The 21037-nt window shown below is 45.5% G+C and overlaps 1 protein-coding gene across 1 annotated transcript in view; it reads right to left on the bottom strand.

The window, feature by feature from the left end:
- SCLY (selenocysteine lyase) overlaps positions 1-21037 on the bottom strand; it is a 64812-nt gene that overhangs the window by 9620 nt on the left and 34155 nt on the right. Inside the window, exons 5-13 of the mRNA XM_089781001.1 lie at positions 11838-11938; positions 10555-10738; positions 10344-10423; positions 9390-9554; positions 5862-5968; positions 4290-4326; positions 2571-2654; positions 1088-1190; positions 519-594 (exon numbers count right to left, since the gene is read on the bottom strand). Of these exons, the coding sequence (XP_089637127.1) occupies positions 519-594; positions 1088-1190; positions 2571-2654; positions 4290-4326; positions 5862-5968; positions 9390-9554; positions 10344-10423; positions 10555-10738; positions 11838-11938 (937 nt within the window). The remainder of the gene's footprint in view (positions 1-518; positions 595-1087; positions 1191-2570; positions 2655-4289; positions 4327-5861; positions 5969-9389; positions 9555-10343; positions 10424-10554; positions 10739-11837; positions 11939-21037) is intronic.

The following is a 21037-nucleotide window of genomic DNA, read 5'->3' as shown; positions in this document are numbered from 1 at the left end:
CTTACTCAAATTGTGAGCTCTGAACAATCTGGAATCTTCTTGCCTCGTGGCTTAGCTGGTCATGTGGTGCCCTATATTTCCATTCTAACTGCTCTTATTCTGACGCTCCAAAGGCTGAGCTCCCCAGATCAGCCTCCTTGCTTTCCACATGCTTTCTCACTCCATCTGTGTCCTGGCACACAACAGCAGGAGAGTGAGTCTGCACCTGAGTACTTGATCTATCAAACTACACTGCCCTATTTATTCAGAGAGAAGTTACCCACGAATGTCACACTCATCCAAGTTACTCAGTGACCGATCATGTCTACTGTACGTCTTCAGCCTCCTGCTGGGGGTTACTCTGGACCCCGTGGAAAGCACCTGCTCTTCTTGTGTGATCCTAAAGAAATTGTTTGAAGGCACAATTATATTATGGGAAATGATTTCATAAAGGTGCAAACTCAACCCTCTAACCATCTTCAACCTGACCCCTCTACTCTCAGGAGAACAAACTCAGTATCACAACCAAGATGACTTACTGGTCACCATTCTCCGAGTGGCATGCAGCACCAACACTAGCGAGCAGAGTCTTGCAGCAGGACAACACCATCCGCCCTGCAGAAGAGACAAAGCACAGGATACTTGCTCTGCACAGGATACTTACCAACCTGAATGACAGCACGGGGACCATTCTTTAAACCTCCCACATGCAAATGATCACCGTACACTTCAAACAACCCCTTCGGCTCAATTTCTGATCAGGGTTGTTTGTTCTTATTTGACAGGGCTAGTTTTCTCTCTGCTTTCCAGGTAAGATGTCATGCATGTTACTGGATGGCCTGACACACTTCTCCAGAGATACGGGGATTCTGATGATTCAGCCTTGTGTCTGGCATCCTCCCCCAAGATCAATAAGCTGCTTCCCCAGGATTGTGCAGGTCTGTTTCTGGCATTGCCAGGTATCATGTTCCATGGCTGAGGTGGCCATGGAAGACAGTTCCTTCAGACTCTGACAGCACAAGAGGAGAAGCAGCAGGTTAGAGTGAAGGAGAAGCAGGGTCCCAGACAGACGCAAATTATGGCCATGGCTCGGATAGAAGAGAGATACCTTGTAGTCCTGTCCCTGAGACTGAAAAGTTACAAGTATTGCAGAGCCTCTTAGCACCTGCAAATTGACTGTTAAGGTAGAGTCTTTGCTTTCCAAATGAAGCCTGGAAAATAAAAGAAACATTAATAGCTCCATGAATGCAAACCGCCCTGCCCTGGGTAGGAGGCGGCTAGGCATGAGGAATGCACAAGGAACATGCCTTTGAGCCCCTATAAGCCTTCATCCCCACTCACCACTAGGGTTTGGGGGAAACCTTTTGTGACTTGACTTGTACCCAGCCTGTGCTGACTGATGATTTGAGCACTGAGCTGTCCAGCTGGGACAAACAAGCTTTAGACTGTTTCTGGGGAATTTTCTGCTGTGCTACAAGAACTTTGCTCTGGCTACACTGGGATAAGGGAGCTCCAAGGCTGCCACAAGAAACAACCTAGTGTAGGAGTTGCCAAGGAAGCGGCAGACCCTGCTAAGCGGATTCCACAATCCCTCTCCCATCTCTACTTTCAAGAGGCCCTGCTGCAGGGAGAGTTCCAGAGTGGGTGAGTAGTATATCAGGGAAGTAGCCTGTCCAACCCTGGCTCCCCAGGACTCCTGCACTCCTTCAGAAAGCCATAAGGGCCAATGCAAAAGGGCTACAAGTAAGGGGCAGTAGGGCAAAACAGCATCTCTGAATCGAAGGGCTGCATACCACCAATCAGAAAGGACTCATCTCCATAAGTGCAAAGCCAGTGAAAGGTGTTGCAACTTTCTTATACAAGAAAGCTGAGAAGGACCAGTGCTGGCTAAGAAGCTGAATAATCCGAAAGGAGGACTCTCATTTCAGCCCCCTTTTTTATCTACTAAGTCAGTGTTTCCCAAATGATGTTCCACGGAACCCCGGGGTTCTGCGAAGTGAAAATAAAGTTTCCACGAGAAAATTCCATTACAATAACATTTTATGATTTTTTTAAAAAGTAATTAATATGTATTAATTAATGTGATTTTTGTTTTTAAATATGTGCAATTAAACTAAATGTTGATCTTATTTAGCATATGTTTATGATTATCCTTATTTATTTGTGGTCTACTTTTTCAGCTAATAACAGTTTTATATATGGAGGGGTTCTGCAAAATTATTTTGCGTTTAAAAGGGTTCCATGGCTAAATAAAATTGGGAAACACTGATCTAGCTACTTACTTGGCCCATAGAGTATGTGAGCACCTACTCTACCCTTCTCAGTCTGTTTCCTCGTCCCCCTTTCTTCAGGACCATGTATGTGCTCTCCAATCAGCCTGCTACATTTTACTGCTTCCTTCCCATTTCAGTACCCACGCATGCCATCGGGCATTTCCCTGCCAGACACTTTGGTCACCATCATTCCAAATCGCTGCTGCTTTTGAAAAACACTCTTTTGTCCTCCTCCTCTAAGAAAATTACTGTGCAAGCTGCCCAGAAAACAGGGACTCTAGCAGGGAGATAAACATAACAGGAACTAGGTATGCTCACTTCTAGCCTCTCTTCCAGGTAATCTCGAACCTCCCTCATGCGAGCCTCATAGTCCTCACAGTTCTTGTTCACCAGCTCAGCAGCCTGAGTGGGGAAAAGAAAACAAAAGCACGCTATGTTTCTCAGCAATTGTAACACAAGGCCTGGTGACAATCATGTGAGAAGAACAATAATCCCCTGGAAAGGTACTATAAAAACAGCCATCCTGGATCAGACCAATGGTCCATCTAGCCCAAGGTATTCTGTCTTCTGATAGTGGCCACTGCCAGAAACCTCAGAGGAAACGAACGGGACTGAGTGATCCATCCCTTCTCGTCCACTCTCAGCTTCTGAGCCAAGTAGGGATACATTTTGCCTTTACCAGGGACTATAAATGTGGGTGTACAGTACACCAACATAAAACCAACCAGAATGGAATCATTTCATTTACTGAGGTACCTTTATGTATACAACTTTTCTTCCATAAAAGGAGGTGCATTTGAGAGTGGAAAGGCTTACATATGAACTAATTCCACCACCGTGGAATTTGCACTGGCCACTGTTAAAATACAGGGTACTGGGCTAGATGGACCTTTGGCCTGATCCAATGTACCATTCTTACATTCTTAAGGAGCCCAGCCCTCAGTCGGAAGGAAGGCACCTTGACAGTAATGCTGGTACCATCAGTGGGGCACCAATCCTAGTCTGGTGAAACTCCACATACTCTGGGCCCTCACATCACTTCTCTTCCAAAGAGCACTTTTAGAAGGCAAGTACCAACACATTTGTTTGTATGGCGTGGGGCAAGATTTCACAATAGTACTACGTTCAGTATACTGAGCACTTTGAAAATCTGTCCCTTTACTCTGATGCCTAAATGGGAGCTAAGCTCCTTGCAAAGTCCTGTCCTTTGTTTGGCATGTTTATAGTACAACTCGGTGCAGTGTTCAGGCTCCTGATAACTTGCCACACCAGTGCTAGGCAATATGCAGTTTGTTCATCTACTTTGAAGAATGCTTCCCAGATATCAAACTGGTCATGGACTCCCACCTTTCCCCAAAGCCTTCTTTTAAACTTGGTATATAGATGCACAGGGGGCAAGTAAGCCTCCAAGTCTAACATTTCCTAATCACAGCTCTATACATCAGAAACCATGATGTAGGTTTGGCCCCTTTATAAAAAAATCTCTGGGTGATATAATTTTTGAATGTGCTATTACTCCTCAAGTGAATGCAAATGTTTTGTAGCAAACGCTGACATGAGTGCTGGGGAACCGGACAGTGAAGGTAACAGAAAGGGAAAGGAGGGGGAAGTAGTAGGAACAGTAGATCATGCTATGCTTTATTACAGATCTTTCATGAATTACAAAGGCCATTTTTCAAGGTCAAGACTAATGCTAAGACTCATAATCACCAGACACAACTTTCCGCTCTTCCTGTGAAATATACATTTTTCCCAGCATTCTCAAAGCATTGTGCAAATTTAGCTGGGTCACTCCTGTTACTGGCTTGGGAAGTTGTTCAGCTAAAACTCCCAGAACATCTTTAAAAAATTTCCTTTGGCTATTAACAGAAAACAAGGGTTTACGCTGCAGTCTTGTTTTGCTATAAGTTGACTTTTCTTTCTTAGTTAGGCTTTTTTTTTTTTAAACTTGGAGCCCAGCAGACAAGTTGCATGTTTGTCCATCAGGCAGCATTAACTCACACATTTCTTTTTTCTCCTGATTCCTTCTGAACTCACCTTGCCAAGGCCAGCAATCATGGGAGTATTCTCTGTCCTGGAAGAGAAATATTTGTACAACAATTATTTATTTCCATCTTCCCTGGGAAATCAATGAGTGCTGAGAACCCCATGTTTAAAAAGTGGTAGCCCCACTCACATGCATGAATAATGGGAGCATAGCAACATGTGGGGTAATTGCCACAACAAACAATTGTGTAAATTTCCTATTTACTCATAGTTGTGGTAAGGGAAACTGATAGTTTTCATTTAGTCCAGAGAATCAATGTTTCCTTTTCCTACATGTTAAGTTCTACCTCTGGCTGCAAAAATCAGTAACTAGTTTGGAAGCTGTCACTGGGACGTCTGCAAATGGTTTTTAGGGATCCAAGAGATAGAAGACGCCAATGGCTGCATCTAGACTGGCACGATTTTGCGGAAATACTTTTAGAGGAAAAGTTTTTCCGTTAAAAGTATTTCCGCAAAAGTGCGTCTAGATTGGCACGGATGCTTTTGCGCAAAAAGTGCTTTTGCGCAAAAGCATGCATGGCCAGTCTAGACGCGGTTTTGCGCAAGAAAGCCCTGATCGCCATTTTAGCCATCGAGGCTTTTTTGCGCAAAACAGTTCTTCCCTGTCTACACTGGCCCTCTTGTGCAAGAATTCTTGCGCAAGAGGGCTTTTTCCCGAGCGGAAGTGTGAAAGTATTTGCACAAGAAGCACTGATATTGTACATTACAAAGTCAGTGCTCTTGTGCAAATTCAAGTGGCCAGTGTAGACAGCTGGCAAGTTTTTGCGCAAAAGCAGCTGCTCTTGCGCAAAATCTTGCCAGTCTAGATGCACCCCAATGAGTATCCAGCAGTAGCAGGGTTCTTCTCCCACAAAAAAACGTCACTGTACTTCGGACATTTCTTGGAGAGACAGACTGGGAATATAATTAAATATGTTTAACTAGCAATTTAATTAGACCCTAAATCTGGCTGGCTGATCAGACTGTTCTCTCTCATGGAGGAAAGACTTCCAACTTTATAGACTTTTAGGGAATGCCTACTACTGCAATGGCATCTAGAATACTGACCCAGCACCGCCTATGCGGAGGCACAGCTTAAGCAAGCACAGTGCCTTCCACTCCTGAATACTAAGGTGTATACCTGCAAGACTTTCTGCATGCCCAAGCTGAGCCTCCCACTTCCACACTGATATTTTTAGCACTGTAGTATCCAACTACCTCTCTGTTGCAGTGAAAGACTCCAATAGCAGGGAAAGGCAATGGGGAAGGGCACTGAGCCTTTCGTTTAGGCAGAGAAAGGCACTCGTAGCCCTCTTCCAGCACCTTTCCTTTCCATAGTGAAAGGCTCCAGCAGCAGGGAAAGGTTCTAACACTTGACACTTTCAGTGCAATTAACAAACTAACTCATTTTTCTCTAAGCTTCTCATAACTCGACATCCCAGAAAAACCAATGGAAATGAGCATTCCATGGCTTCTCAAGAGGGCGTATCCACTAAATAGCACAGCCATCTGCTGCCTCCACCAGTCCTCTAAGTGCACTGACCCAGTAAAACATCTGCTCACCCATCCGGCCATCCACCTTACCCAGGACGGAAATTCCGCTCCTGTCCCCCTCCAAACAGCATGGGATGCAGAGGAGTGGTAACCCCAGGCCCTCGCACATACAGTGCTCCAATCCGTGGGGCATAGAACTGCAATGACAAACACCATCTCTAAGAACTCAAGGAAACTCAGCTAAAGGCTCTTTGTAATTCCCCCTCCCACTTCACTTTGCACCTCTTGGATAGGGTTGCTGAATACTACCTGTTCTGATCCTTCCTACTTTCACGATAATGTATAATAATAATACACAGCACTTCCCCATTCTTTTACATTAATGCACTTTACCACCTCTGTCCAGTTAGCCCTGCACAGTAACAGTCAATTCCCTATTGTTGCAAAATCCAGTTCCATTTTTGTACCATCTTGCAGACACATGCCTGTCATAAGGTGGGAGAGGGTATAAGTACTATTTAGCTGTCTGTTCGCTGCATGCCATGTCCTCACCTCACTGTACCCAACAGTGTGCACTACTACATATTTTAGAGAGTTAGTGTGTCTGCTGAGTGTCTGTCTATCCATCTGTTCAAGAACTACTCCAAAATGGTAAGAGCTAGGACCACTAAATTTGGTATGCAGCTTCCTCTTAGCATAACTTAAAAGCAAGATCAGGGTTAGATTGTGCCACGACAATGGGATGTACATGGAATGCGAATGTTTTGCATTAAGCGGAAAGGGAGAGGTATGATAGCAAGGACAGTTAATATTCATGAATAATCACAAAGGGGCAGCAAGCACAGGAGACAGTTATACTCACGAATGACCACAGGAGACTGCCTGCGCCCCAGCCCCAGGAATTAGCCACTGACTGCCACCCCATCTGATACAGAGAGCAGCTACTGGCTGCTGCATGGTACCACCATGGCACATGGCCACTGCTGCCCTAGGGAACAGCTGCAACCAGGCTGCGTGACCCCCCTGCCCTTGGGAAAAGCTAGTAGGCAGGCTGAGCAGCCCCCACCCACTCCAGGGAGAAGCCAGTGGTCAGCCTGTGCTGCCCCCACCCATCCTGGGGAGAAGCCATGGGGTAGATCATGTGCCCCCTGGCCCCAGGGAGAAACCAACAGGTGGCCCGCGTGACCTACCCTACGTCCCTGGCCAGCCCTGAGAAGAAGCTGGCAGATGGACTGCATGGACTCTCTCCACCCTGGGGAGAAGCCAGCAGGGGGGCTGCATACCCCTCACAGCTCAGGGAGAAGGCAAGATGCCTGGCCCCCACCACCACAGCACCTGAGCAACACTGGGTAAATCTTCTCGTATACATATACCATAGTCTCCAACACTTTTACACCCAAGATCACTTCTTAAATTTCAGGGCAAGCCAGGATTCACCCCATCTCTTCCCTGAGACCTCACCCCTTTCTTGAGGTCCCACCCTCTCCAAATCTTTCTGCAGACTACCCCTTGCTAATGAAAACTCACCGTTAATTACATAATTACATCTGAGCCATTTTGTTAGTGCTGCAGCTGGGGAGAACAGTTTATTTTAAATTATTACACAGATTAAGCATTTTAACTTTCTCATGTTTATTTAAAATGAAGTTTGATAAACTAAGTAAAATATTATGTCCAACACAAAAGGTTTCAATGTTTTTTTATTTATGGCAGGAGTAGGGAACCTTTTTTGTGTTGGGAGTCATTGACCCACAGAAAAATCAGCTGGGGATCACACCAAGTGAGAAGCAAAAAAACTCCTCCCCAAACTCCCAACCCACACTAATGTGGCCTCCAACTGAGATACCTCACATGGGGTGAGGGGAAGGGACAGAGAGGACTGAGGTTCAGGGCTTCCCATAGGCCAGATTTACTTTTCTGGGGTTCCAGAGTTAGTGGATTTTGCAGACCCCCTTAGTCACTGAGTTGGGAACAAAAATGAGGGGCTCAACGTGCGGGACAGGACTGCCAGCGAGTGGAACAGGGATGCAGGATTTGGGTAGGAGCTGGGGTGCAGGGTCTGGAAGAGAGTTTGGCAGCAGGAGAGGGTGTAGGAAAGAGAGGAAGTCTGGGAGCAGAAGGAGGTTGGGGGAGTAATGCAGGAAGGGTGAGAATGCAGCCAAATAGCTAGTTGGGAAGGAAGGCAAAGTGGCGGCAAGTAAAGGAAAGTGAAGCTTCTGCAAAGTAAAATTGTATCCCCCCTCACATCTTCCCTCTGCTCCAGACTCACTCTCCTCAGCCTCATGATCCCCCCAGCCTGATCCCCTGTATCACCCCATGCCTCTCAGTGCAAGCCCAGCCTCCTCCCATCCTTCCCCTGCATCCTCCTTCATCCCCTCCCCACATCCCTATGCCCCAGCACACTCACCAGCAGGGCAGCAGCGCTGGGACTTGCAGCCTCCCGGAAGTAGCACTGTGGCAAGGAGGGAGGGGAGCAGAGTCTCTTCCCTGTCTGGCCCAGCTCTTTGCCTGCAGGCAGTGGCTCCGGGGCTCGGGCTGGGATTAGGGCAGGTAGAGCCCAGGGCTGGCTCCAGCCCGGCCAGGAGCAGCAGGGCGCTGGGAAAGGGGCTCCCCAACCCTGCACACAGCCCGCAGGGAACAGCGTGGCGTAGTCCAGTCCCCAGCATACCATGTGTGCAGGCTACCCAACCCTGGCTCTGCAGAGCAGGCCCAGCCCCACCCCCTTCCAGACCAGGAGACAAGAGCCGGGGACACATGCGTCTGCGTGCACGTGCGCCTCTTCTCCCCACCAGCTGGCATGTAGCTCAGCTGGAGCATGGTGCAGCCTCCACGGCTTGAACCCGCGGCCAGCTGGCCGGACGGCTACCTCTCTTTACTCCAGCCTGGCTGGCCATGGCGTTCAACCCACTGAGGTTGCGCCACACTACAGCTGGGCTTGATCAAAGAGAGGCAGCTGCCTGGCCAGCTGACTGCAGTGATTGACTCCTCGGGGCGCCGTGATCGACCAGTTGTTGACCACTGACATATACAAAAGACCGCTGGCTACAGTAAAGACTATGTTCTCTAGTGAGAAACTTCAATACTTGAACAAAAGTTTAATGCACTAAATCCTCCACAATACTGCTTTATTCCCTCTTTATTTGTGCCAGAAGGAAATGTGGATGCCGTGTGTAAGTCAGCAATTCTCAAGTAGATCAACCCAAATTCCATGTTATGACCTTGAGAAGAGAAGAACATTCATCCACATGCCTTGTTTGGAACTAGAAAAGCAGAAAGCATGTGGATAAAATTTGGATTCCCAAAGCCCCTGCCACAATACTGGTTGGGTTAAGATTATCTAGCTTGATGTAGCCATTGTTGGCTTCTCTGAAGAATGTTTTTTGTCCTCTGCACTTGTACTAAGAAAGTTGGGTTTTCCTTTCCCTTTTGTAAAAAATTAGAAAACCGCTTTCCATCACCAGACATTATTTTGCCAGACCTAAGGCAGAGAATATGAAACCTCTATTTAGAAGAGGCAGCAATTCAGAAGAAAATGTTCTTGTATTGAAACATGATTTAAATGACTGGACGGCTCCAGTGTGATGTGAAGAGAGAAATCCAAGGGGAATAGATACAGACCTTGTGTCCCACAATGGTGAGGTAATCCACTCCCAGGTCCTGCACATCCACTCGTCCCTTCCCTATCATTTGGGCTGCATCTGTGTGCAGCAAAATCCTTGGTAGTCCTGAGGCCATTCTGTTCTGATTCAAGATCTGAATCTGCTGGCTGAGCACTGAGATGGGCTGGCCGGAAAAAACACTGTCTTAGGTGACGGAGATTTCAAACTCTTCAGGCTCTGCAACACATCTTGTTAGAATGTTTCATTAATGCCTCCCTTCCTATAAACTAATCAGCAGGCTGCTTTCCCTCCATTCACTATCTCACAAAATCCCCGTCAGGAAAGCTTGCATAGAAAAGTGATATTAAATACTTTTGTAATAAGCAAACATAGAAATGTAGGACTGGAAGGATCCTTCAGTGGTCCAGCCCCTAGCTGAAGCAGGATTAAGAACATCTAAACTCCCCCTGACAAGTGGTTGTCTAACTTGAAGTGTACCCATTTTAATGATATTTAGCAGCAGGGAAGGTTGCCAGAAACTAATCAGAGTCATTTCACAACTTGGAGAATGGGACACTTTAATGCACCCAGCTTTCAAGCAATGAGTGGCATAAATATGGGATAGCACCAGCTAGTTCCACATAAGGAATGTGCTTGCAGACGTGGGATGGATGCAGAATAGAGAGGACAAACAGAAAAAGGGGCAAGAGTCCCAGACTGAAAACACTAAGCTAAACCTTCAGACTTGCCACTAAAATACTACATTTACTGTCCAGGGAAAGCAACACTTAGCCAGATCAGTGAGAAAAGGAGAGTGAAACAGTCCCTCAGTGGGGGGGCTGCAGAAAACAGCACAAAATATTGGACTTTCCCCTGCACTTAAAAAACCAAAAAATTCCGTTGGTGCTCCCATTAGCTCCTCAAACTCTGTGCTCCCTACAAGACCTCAATCATAGCTGTCTGACAAAGTAACTGCGGTGACTATGCTGCCTAAGATTGCTTTTGCCAGCACCCCGTTCAGAAACTTCAATTTCATGCACTGGGAAAAGTCCACTGTGCAAAGAAAGACAGACTTGTATTTATTACTTAGAAACAAAAGCTGCTGTGAAAAGCAGCTTAACACAGCGCTCAACCGGTGGGGAGTATATATTAACGACACTCCTCTGCAATACACACGTACTCACCTGCCATGTGCTCTTTCACAAGGTGCTCCAATGGCAAACGAACTGAGTCATGTTCCACATTAGATGTAACAAAATGAGGAATGGCCCCGGCTGTCCTTTTGTGATCCTCACCAGCTCTATCCTGTCCTAACACCTGGATCTCTCTAAAATGCCTCAGTGCCGTGTGGATAACTAAATTATTTGCCTGCAGACAGATGAGAAGAAAATTACCAGAGCAGGGTATAACCAAGAGCACTGGTAGGGGTGCAAGTCCTATACTTTCAATTGTTCGTTTAACTGCGGGCAAGTAAGAGCTTAAAATGCTTTTTGTGAAAACATAACCATCAGGCAAACTGAAAATGTCAATAGGAAATGAACTCCTCTAACAAGACCTTTAGCAAGGGCATTGGTTCATCTTCATTGTGAGAGGAAGGGGTCATTTGTGCTCATCATCTCTGAGTAATGGTTTTCACTCCAGGGTCTCATTTCAAAACATGTCTATTTACAAGTTATATTTGAGAGAAAAGGTCATGCTGCAATGCCAATTAGGTCTGCTGCAACCCTGATGAGTGCTCTAATCACCAGACTATCGGATACCTGGGAAGGGTTGGTCTTTCCTTTTTGGCTTTCATCAGAAACTCCATTCTGGACTTGAGAAACCCTCCTGTCACCACTGATAAGCTTCCATGTCAGATTTCAGTTTTGATAAATCGGCATTTTCTGACAAAAATTTAGATTTAGCTGGTGTTGGTCCTGCTTCAAGTAGGGCATTGGACTAGATGATCTCCTGAGGTCTTGCCCAACCCTTTGATTCTATGAATGCCAGTATACAGTTTCTGTTGGTTTAACTAGTTACATCTTCACAGAGAACTAGAACTTACCACACAGATTAGGAAAAAGGTTGTACTGTTCTGGCTTTTCAAATAAAAATAGACAAAAGAGGGACTGGTCTTTATTGTTTTGGGTCTTGTCTATGCATTGAGGTAATGTGCTCTATTGGGAAAAGGATTTCTCAAGTGCACTAATTTGTTGTACATTAATTGTTCTATTTAAAAGCACTCAGTGCTATTTGAAACAGTACGAAGTTAAAGTGCACTAGGGAACCATTACTGTGCACCAGCAGTTTCTACATGGATCAATTAATGTGTATCACTTTAGTGTGCGACAAAAAAGTACACCTTAACCCCAAAAACACAGAGTGCATCACCACATGTAGAGGAGCTGTTACTGTCTATTCTCTCAAACATCACAATATAAGCACTCGTCCAGTTCAGGGAGGATAAGGCTGAGATTCATGGGCTCACCTCTGTGCCTCCTGAGGTGAAAATGATATCCTGGGGCCTTCCTCCCACCATCTGGGCCAGGTTCTCCCGAGCTTCATGTATGATCTCCTTGGCCTTTCTACCTGCGGGATCAATATACACAGTTAATCAAGTTGCTTTTATTACACATTTACAGTAGAAAGCTATTATAAATGCATCAATGAATGTTTATTCCTGTACTAGAGGTTAATTTAAAAGAGATTTTATGTATTTGCATAGATATTTGGTTTATAATGTGGATTCTCATCCATATTTATTTGAATTGTCTCTCTGTAAGACAAAAGCTCCAGAAAAGGTAATAGGGTGACAGTGACTGCAAACAAAAATCACTTTCAAACAGATGACATAGGCTATTCCCAATCACAACCACAGGAACTCCCCATCATTTGCAGTTATAACATAAGAACAGCCAGACTGGGTCAGACCAAAGGTCCATCTAGCCCACTATCCTGTCTTCCAACAATGGCCAATGCCAAGTGCCCCAGAGGGAGTGAACAGAAAGGGTAATCATCATATCCTTCCTATCAAAGGTAGGGGCCCGGGCAGAGAGAGGACCTACGAGGAGAGGCTGAGGGACTTGGGTCTGTTTAGTCTGCAGAAGCGAAGAGTGAGGGGGGACTTGAGAGCAGCCTTCAACTTCCTGAAGGGAGGTTCCAAAGAGGATGGAGAGAGGCTGTTCTCAGTAGTGACAGATGGCAGAACAAGGAGCAATGGTCTCAAGTTGTGGTTGGAGAGGTCCAGATTGGATATTAGGAAAAACTATTTTACTAGGAGGGTAGTGAAGCATTGGAATGGGTTACCTAGGGAAGTAGTGGAGTCTCCATCCCTAGAGGTGTTTAAGTCTCGGCTTGACAAAACCCTGGCCAGGTTGATTTAGATGGGATTGGTCCTGCCTAGAGCGGAGGGCTGGACTTGACGACCTTCTGAGGTCTCTTCCAGTTCTATGATTCTATGATAAGGGGATGGTTGGATGAAATAACATGATCTTGGTAACTAATTGACCATTCATTATAGGGAACTTTCTGGGTGTCTGGCTGGTGAGTCTTACCCACATGCTCAGGGCTTAGCTGATCGCCATATTTGGGGTCAGGAAGGAATTTTCCTCCAGGGTAGATTGGCAGAGGCCCTGGAGGTTTTTCGCCTTCCTCTGTAGCATTGGGCACAGATCACAGCTGAAGGACTCTCTACATGTTGGGGCCTTCAAAGTATTTGAAGGCTTCAATATCTGAGACATAGGTGAGAGGATTATTCTAAGAGGGGTGGGCGAGATTCTGTGGCCTGCGCTGTGCAGGGGGTCAGACTAGATGATCATAATGGTCCCTTCTGACCTTAAAGTCTATGAGTCTATGAGGTGCATCCTGGAGGTGAATAGCCTGGCTGCGAAGATGGTGTCGCCAGGAGGGATTTGGCTTCCTTGACCACGGGGTGCTCTTCCAGGAAGGACTGCTTGGCAGAGATGGAGTTCATCTTTCCAGGAGCGGGAAGGCCTTGTTTGGACACAGACTGGCTAACCTTGTGAGGAGTGCTTTAAACTAGGTTCGACGGGGACAGGTGAGCAAAGCCAACAGGTAAGTGCTGAACGTGCGGGACTGGGAGATGGGTTGGAAATGGGGGGGGGGGGACTACGGCCTATAATGGCAAGGAGAAAGGAGGGTCAGGACACAACAGGGAGGCAAGATCAAATCAGTATCTTAGATGCCTATATACAAATGTGAGAAGTATGAGTAATAAGCAGGAAGAACTGGAATTGCTAACCAATAAATACAACTATGATATCATTGGTATTACAGAAACCTGGTGGGATGGGACGCACGATTGGAATGTTGGTATGGAAGGGTACGGCTTGCTCAGGAAGGACAGACAGGCAAAAAAGGGAGGAGGGGTTGCCTTGTATATTAAAAATGTACACACTTGGACTGAAGTGGAGATGAACGTAGGAGATAGCTGTGTAGAGAGTCTCTGGGTTAAGCTAAAAGGGGTAAAAAACGAGGGTGATGTCATGCTAGGAGTCTACTACAGGCAACCTAGCCAGGTGGAAGAGGTGGATGAGACCTTTTTTAAACAATTAACAAAACTATCCAAAGCCCAAGATTTGGTGGTGATGGGGGACTTCAACTATCCAGACATATGTTGGGAAACTAACACAGCGGGGCACAGGCTATCCAATAAGTTTCTGGACTGCATTGGAGACAACTTTCTGTTTCAGAAGGTTGAAAAAGCTACCAGAGGAGAAGCTGTTCTGGATTTGATTTTAAGAAATAGGGAGGAACTAGTTGAGAACTTGAAAGTGGAAGACAGTATGGGGGACAGTGATCACGAAATAATAGAGTTCATGATCTTAAGGAAAGGTAGAAGGGAGACCAGCACAACTAAGGTAATGGATTTCAGGAAGGCAGATTTTGATAAGCTCAGAGAACTTGTAAGTAAGGTCCCATAGGAAGCAAGACTGAAGGGAAAAACAACTGAGGAGAGTTGGAAGTATTTCAAAGGGACGTTGTTAAGGGCCCAAAAGCAAACAATTCCGCTGTATAGGAAAAATAGAAAATATGGCAAAAGACCAGCTTGGCTTAACAAGGAGATCTTGCATGATCTCAAAATAAAAAAGGAGTCACATAAAAAATGGAAACTAGGATAAATAACAAAGGATGAATATAGGCAAGCAACACGGGAATGCAGGGGCAAGATTAGAAAGGAAAAGGCACAAAATGAGATCAAACTAACTACAGGCATAAAGGGAAACAAGACGACCTTTTATAAATACATTAAAAGCAAGAGGAAGACTAAGGACAGGGTAGGCCCACTGCTCAGTGAGGAGGGAGAAGCAGTAACAGGAAACTTGGAAATGGCAGAGATGCTCAATGACTTCTTTGTTTCGGTCTTCACTGAGAAGTCTGGAGGTGTGCCTAACGTAGTGAATACAAGCAGAGAGAGGGTAAGTTTAGAACCGTGGTCACCAACCAGTAGATCGCGATCTACCGGTAGATCTCGGAGACTCTAAGAGTAGCTCTTGAGCCCTCTCTGAACTGCACACCTGCACAATACATTTACATTAGATTTCCTCATTTGAGGAGCAGCTACTCACCGAGCAACAGCACAGGTGAGTAGCTGCAAGGAATGGAGGGAATTTTTTTTTTAAAGTAGCAATATAAGGATTGGGGATAGCAAGTGATGGAGAGGAGGAGACTAGAGAAGGCAGGGCTTCGAGGAAGGGGCGGGGCGGTAGATCTTGGCTTGGTCTGTCATTTAAAAAGTGATCTTGGGTGTAAAAGGGTTGGAGACCACTGGTTTAGAAGATAGGATACACAAAGAACAAGTTAAAAATCACTTAGGAAAGTTAGATGTCAGCAAGTCACCAGGTCCTGATGAAATGCATCCCAGGATACTCAAGGAGCTGATAGAGGAGGTATCTGAGCCTTTAGCTATGATCTTTGAAAAATCATGGAAGACAGGGGAGATTCCAGAAGACTGGGAAAGGGCAAATATTGTGACCATCTATAAAAAGGGGAATAAGAACAACCCAGGAAACTACAGACAGGTCAGTTTAACATCTGTCCCAGGGAAGATAATGGAGCAGGTAATTAAGGAAATCATATGCAAACACTTGGAAGGTAATAAAGTGATAGGGAATAGCCAGCATGGGTTTGTGAAGAACAAGTCATGCCAAACTAATCTGATAGCTTTCTTTGATAGGATAACGAGCCTTGTGGATAAGGGAGAAGCGGTGGATGTCATATACCTAGACTTTAGTAAGGCATTTGATACGGTCTCGCATGATATTCTTATTGATAAACTAGGCAAATACAACTTAGATAGGGCCATGATAAGGTGGGTGCATAATTGGCTGGATAACCGTAGTCAGAGAGTTGTTGTTAACGGTGCTAAATCCTGCTGGAAAGGGATAACAAGTGGAGTTCCGCAAGGGTCTGTTTTGGGACCCGTACTGTTTAATATCTTCATCAGTGATGTAGATATTGGGATAGAGAGTACGCTTATTAAGTTTGCAGATGATACCAAACTGGGTGGGGTTGCAACTTCTTTGGAGGATAGGGACATAATTCAAAATGACCTTAGCAAGTTAGAGAAATGGTCAGAGGTAAACAGGATGAAGTTTAATAAAGAGAAATGCAAAGTGCTCCACTTAGGAAGGAACAATCAGTTCCATACATACAAGATAGGAAGCGACTGTCTAGGAAGGAGCATGGCGGAAAGGGATCTAGGGGTCATAGTGGACCACAAGTTGAATATGAGTCAACAGTGTGATGCTGTTGCAAAAAAAGCAAATATGATTCTAGGTTGTATCAACAGGTGTGTTGTAAGCAAAACTCGTGAAGTCATTCTGCCGCTCTACTCTGCACTAGTTAGGCCTCATCTGGAGTACTGTGTCCGACATTTCAAGAAAGATGTGGAGAAATTGGAAAGGGTACAGAGAAGAGCGACAAGAATGATTAAAGGTCTAGAGAACATGACCTATGAAGCCAGGCTTCATGAACTGGGCTTGTTTAGTTTGGAAAAAAGAAGATTAAGGGGGGACATGATAGCGGTTTTCAAATATCTAAAAGGGTGTCACAAGGAGGAAGGAGAAAATTTGTTCCTCTTGATTTCTGAGGACAGGACAAGGAGTAATGGGCTTAAAGTGCAGCAAGGGAGGTTTAGACTGGACATTAGGAAAAAATTCCTAACTGTCAGGGTGGTCAAATATTGGAATAAATTGCCAAGGGAGGTGGTGGAATCTCCCTCTCTGGAGATATTTAAGAACAGGTTAGATAGACATCTGTCAGGGATGGTGTAGATGGAGCTTGGTCCTGCCTTGAGGGCGGGGAGCTGGACTCGATGACCTCTCGAGGTCCCTTCCAGTCCTATGATTCTATATGTTCCCTCTCCTTGTCATCCATTTCCAGCCTCTGACAAACAGAGGCTAAGGACACCATTCCAACCCATCCTGGCTAATAGCCATTGATGGACCTAACCTCCATGAATGTATCTAGCCCTTTTTTGCTGCACAAGAAAGGATTGTCTCCTGAAATTGCATGTACCTCTTTTTACAGGCACATTTCTTTCATACATGCACTTTGTCATGTATCCATCACTGGATTCATAAGGAAGCTCTCCCCGCCGCACCCTTGCATGGCCGTTTAGTGCAGTAGTTCAATAGTTGAAAGTATAAACAAACAAAAAATAAATCATAGTTCAAAAAGAACTGGTTAGCAGACAGGAACAGAGAGAGAAAAGACAAAGGAGGTATCTAGAAGGTGTTGGAGTCACACCCAGCTGGCACATTAGGAAAACTTGTTTTCCGGGCACTCATCTTGAAAGTTGGTTTGTTTTTTTACAGCTGATGTTTAAAATGTCCTAATAGCACCTATAACCAACACCTAAGCAAAGACTGTAACTCTCTGATTTTCCAATCTGAAAGAGTAAGAATATTTCCCTTTCTTTGGAAATGTTTTTTTATTAATTTCACTGGGTCATGAACAATGTTCCCTCTAATCTCTTCCATCCATGAGCGGATTTTTTCCACACATGTGCAGAATAAAACTTTTATGTGCACTGAGGCATGTGCAAACATGCATCACCAGTAGAAACAAACAAAAAACCTAGCTGTGGGCACTCTTCTACTCAGCTGGACAGCATCTGAATCTCTCCTGAGTGGCTGCACAAGAGCACGGCTTACAGGGAACATTGGTCATGAACTTTGGAGCTAGGGCCAAGGTTTTCAAAACTGGATCCTTAAAGTTTAAAGTCTGAAGTCCACGTTAACATACCTGAATAAGTGGCATGACTTTTAACAGTGCCGAGCACTAATGAGACTTGTTGGAAGCACTATTCTTTGCTTGGTTTTTGAGAGTCAGGATGCTTCTTTAAATGATCAAAAATAGTTTTAAGAGCATATCTTTAGGCATACATTTTTTAAAATCCTGCAGTCTTCAGGTGAGCTTTTTTGTTTTATGACCTTTTTTTCCCCCTACTGTTTATGAATACTGTCAAAAACTTTAATTTTTGAATGAAATTCAACTAGCAGTGCGACCAGGGGAGCGAAGCGGACAGGGGACTGCAGACAGGGGAGTTGAAGAGGGAGTTGGGCAGAGGGAGTGACTGATGGTGATGAAGACCCGAAGCGCTTGTGCCAGTACTTCTCCTGTCTCCTCCACCTGTGCCTGTATCCAGACAGAGAACCTGAGCATGGATGCCTCTACCCAGGTCCTGGTGTGGTCTTGCTGTATTTGTGGCTTGCAATTCCCACTGAGTGATCTCCAGGCTGGGGGAGACAACCATTGTGAAAGGTGCCTGCTAGTGGAATCTCTCAGGCAGCAGGTGGGAGAGCTACAGGAGGAGGTGGCCAGGCTGAGGAGCATTCGAAGCCATGAGGAATTCCTGGACAGTATTCCTGTGGAGTCCACGGAGGTCACTGTCGTAGGATGTGGGACTGTTGACCAGCCACTTATGGAGGAGGCAGTGGTGCAGGGTGAGCACTGGCAGCTGGTTACTTCCGGCAGCGGGCAGTGTTCCACCCCTGCTCCTAACCCTCCCACTGTGTTACATAACCGTTACACTTTACTTTCAGCAGGAGAAAAGGAGTCATCCCCCACAGTGGAGGAGACCAGGCCTTGCACCACCAAGGTTGAGCAGTCTCCTGCCACCACTGCGAGGAGGAAACGTAGGGTAGTGGTGGTTGGAGACTCTCTTCTGAGGGGAACGGAGGCACCCATCTGTCGCCCTGACAGCTCATCTCGAGAGGTATGCTGTCTGCCAGGGGCCCGTATCCGAGATGTTACGGAGGCATTGTCGAGGATTATCCGGCCCTCTGACTACTACCCCATGCTACTCATCCACGTGGGCACAAATGATACTGCCAGGTGTGACACTGAGCGGATCAAGTGTGACTACAGGGCTTTGGGAGTACGGGTGAAGGAGTTTGGAGCGCAGGTGGTATTCTCTTCTATCCTTCCTGTCAAAGGTAGGGGCCCGGGCAGAGAGAGGTGCATTCTGGAGGTGAATGCCTGGCTGCGACGATGGTGTCACCAGGAGGGATTCGGCTTCCTTGATCACGGGGTGCTCTTCCAGGAAGGACTGGTTGGCGGAGATGGAGTTCACCTTTCCAGGAGCGGGAAGGCCTTGTTTGGACACAGACTGGCTAACCTTGTGAGGAGGGCTTTAAACTAGGTTTGTCGGGGGCAGGTGAGCAAAGCCCACAGGTAAGTGCTGAATGTGCGGGACTGGGAGATGGGTTGGAAATAGGGGGGACTACGGCCTATAATGGCAAGGAGAAAGGAGGGTCAGGGCACAACAGGGAGGCAAGATCAAATCAGTATCTTAGATGCCTATATACAAATGCGAGAAGTATGGGTAATAAGCAGGAAGAACTGGAATTGCTAACCAATAAATACAACTATGATATCATTGGTATTACAGAAACCTGGTGGGATGGGACGCATGATTGGAATGTTGGTATGGAAGGGTACGGCTTGCTCAGGAAGGACAGACAGGGAAAAAAGGGAGGAGGGGTTGCCTTGTATATTAAAAATGTACACACTTGGACTGAAGTGGAGATGAACGTAGGAGATAGCTGTGTAGAGAGTCTCTGGGTTAAGCTAAAAGGGGTAAAAAACGAGGGTGATATCATGCTAGGAGTCTACTACAGGCCACCTAGCCAGGTGGAAGAGGTGGATGAGGCCTTTTTTAAACAATTAACAAAACTATCCAAAGCCCAAGATTTGGTGGTGATAGGGGACTTCAACTATCCAGACATATGTTGGGAAACTGACACAGCGAGGCACAGGCTATCCAATAAGTTTCTGGACTGCATTGGAGACAACTTTCTGTTTCAGAAGGTTGAAAAAGCTACCAGAGGAGAAGCTGTTCTGGATTTGGTTTTAACAAATAGGGAGGAACTAGTTGAGAACTTGAAAGTGGAAGACAGTATAGGGGACAGTGATCACGAAATAATAGAGTTCATGATCTTAAGGAAAGGTAGAAGGGAGACCAGCACAATTGAGGTAATGGATTTCAGGAAGGCAGATTTTGATAAGCTCAGAGAACTTGTAGGTAAGGTCCCATGGGAAGCAAGACTGAAGGGAAAAACAACTGAGGAGAGTTGGAAGTATTTCAAAGGGACGTTGTTAAGGGCCCAAAAGCAAACAATTCCGCTGTGTAGGAAAGATAGAAAATATGGCAAAAGACCAGCTTGGCTTAACAAGGAGATCTTGCATGATCTCAAAATAAAAAAGGAGTCTCATAAAAAATGGAAATTAGGACAAATAACAAAGGATGAATATAGGCAAGCAACACGGGAATGCAGGGGCAAGATTAGAAAGGCAAAGGCACAAAATGAGATCAAATTAGCTACAGGCATAAAGGGAAACAAGAAGACCTTTTATAAATACATTAAAAGCAAGAGGAAGACCAAGGACAGGGTAGGCCCACTGCTTAGTGAGGAGGGAGAAGCAGTAACAGGAAACTTGGAAATGGCGGAGATGCTCAATGACTTCTTTGTTTCGGTCTTCACCGAGAAGTCTGGAGGTGTGCCTAACATAGTGAATACAAGCAGAGAGAGGGTAAGTTTAGAAGATAGGATACACAAAGAACAAGTTAAAAATCACTTAGGAAAGTTAGATGTCAGCAAGTCACCAGGTCCTGATGAAATGCATCCCAGGATACTCAAGGAGCTGATAGAGGAGGTATCTGAGCCTTTAGCTATGATCTTTGAAAAATCATGGCAGACAGGGGAGATTCCAGAAGACTGGAAAAGGGCAAATATTGTGCCCATCTATAAAAAGGGGAATAAGAACAACCCAGGAAACTATAGACCGGTCAGTTTAACGTCTGTCCCAGGGAAGATAATGGAGCAGGTAATTAAGGAAATCATATGCAAACACTTGGAAGGTAATAAAGTGATAGGGAATAGCCAGCATGGGTTTGTGAAGAACAAGTCATGCCAAACTAATCTGATAGCTTTCTTTGATAAGATAACGAGCCTTGTGGATAAGGGAGAAGCGGTGGATGTCATATACCTAGACTTTAGTAAGGCATTTGATACGGTCTCGCATGATATTCTTATTGATAAACTAGGCAAATATAACTTAGATAGGGCCACGATAAGGTGGGTGCATAATTGGCTGGATAACCGTAGTCAGAGAGTGGTTGTTAACGGTTCTAAATCCTGCTGGAAAGGGATAACAAGTGGA

This window comes from Pelodiscus sinensis, chromosome 10, assembly GCF_052426305.1.
Source record: "Pelodiscus sinensis isolate ZL-2025 chromosome 10, ASM5242630v1, whole genome shotgun sequence".
Classification (NCBI taxonomy): Eukaryota; Metazoa; Chordata; order Testudines; family Trionychidae; genus Pelodiscus; species Pelodiscus sinensis.
The sequence above is the reverse complement of the archived record's forward strand: the minus strand, read 5'-3'. Positions and strand labels throughout refer to the sequence as shown.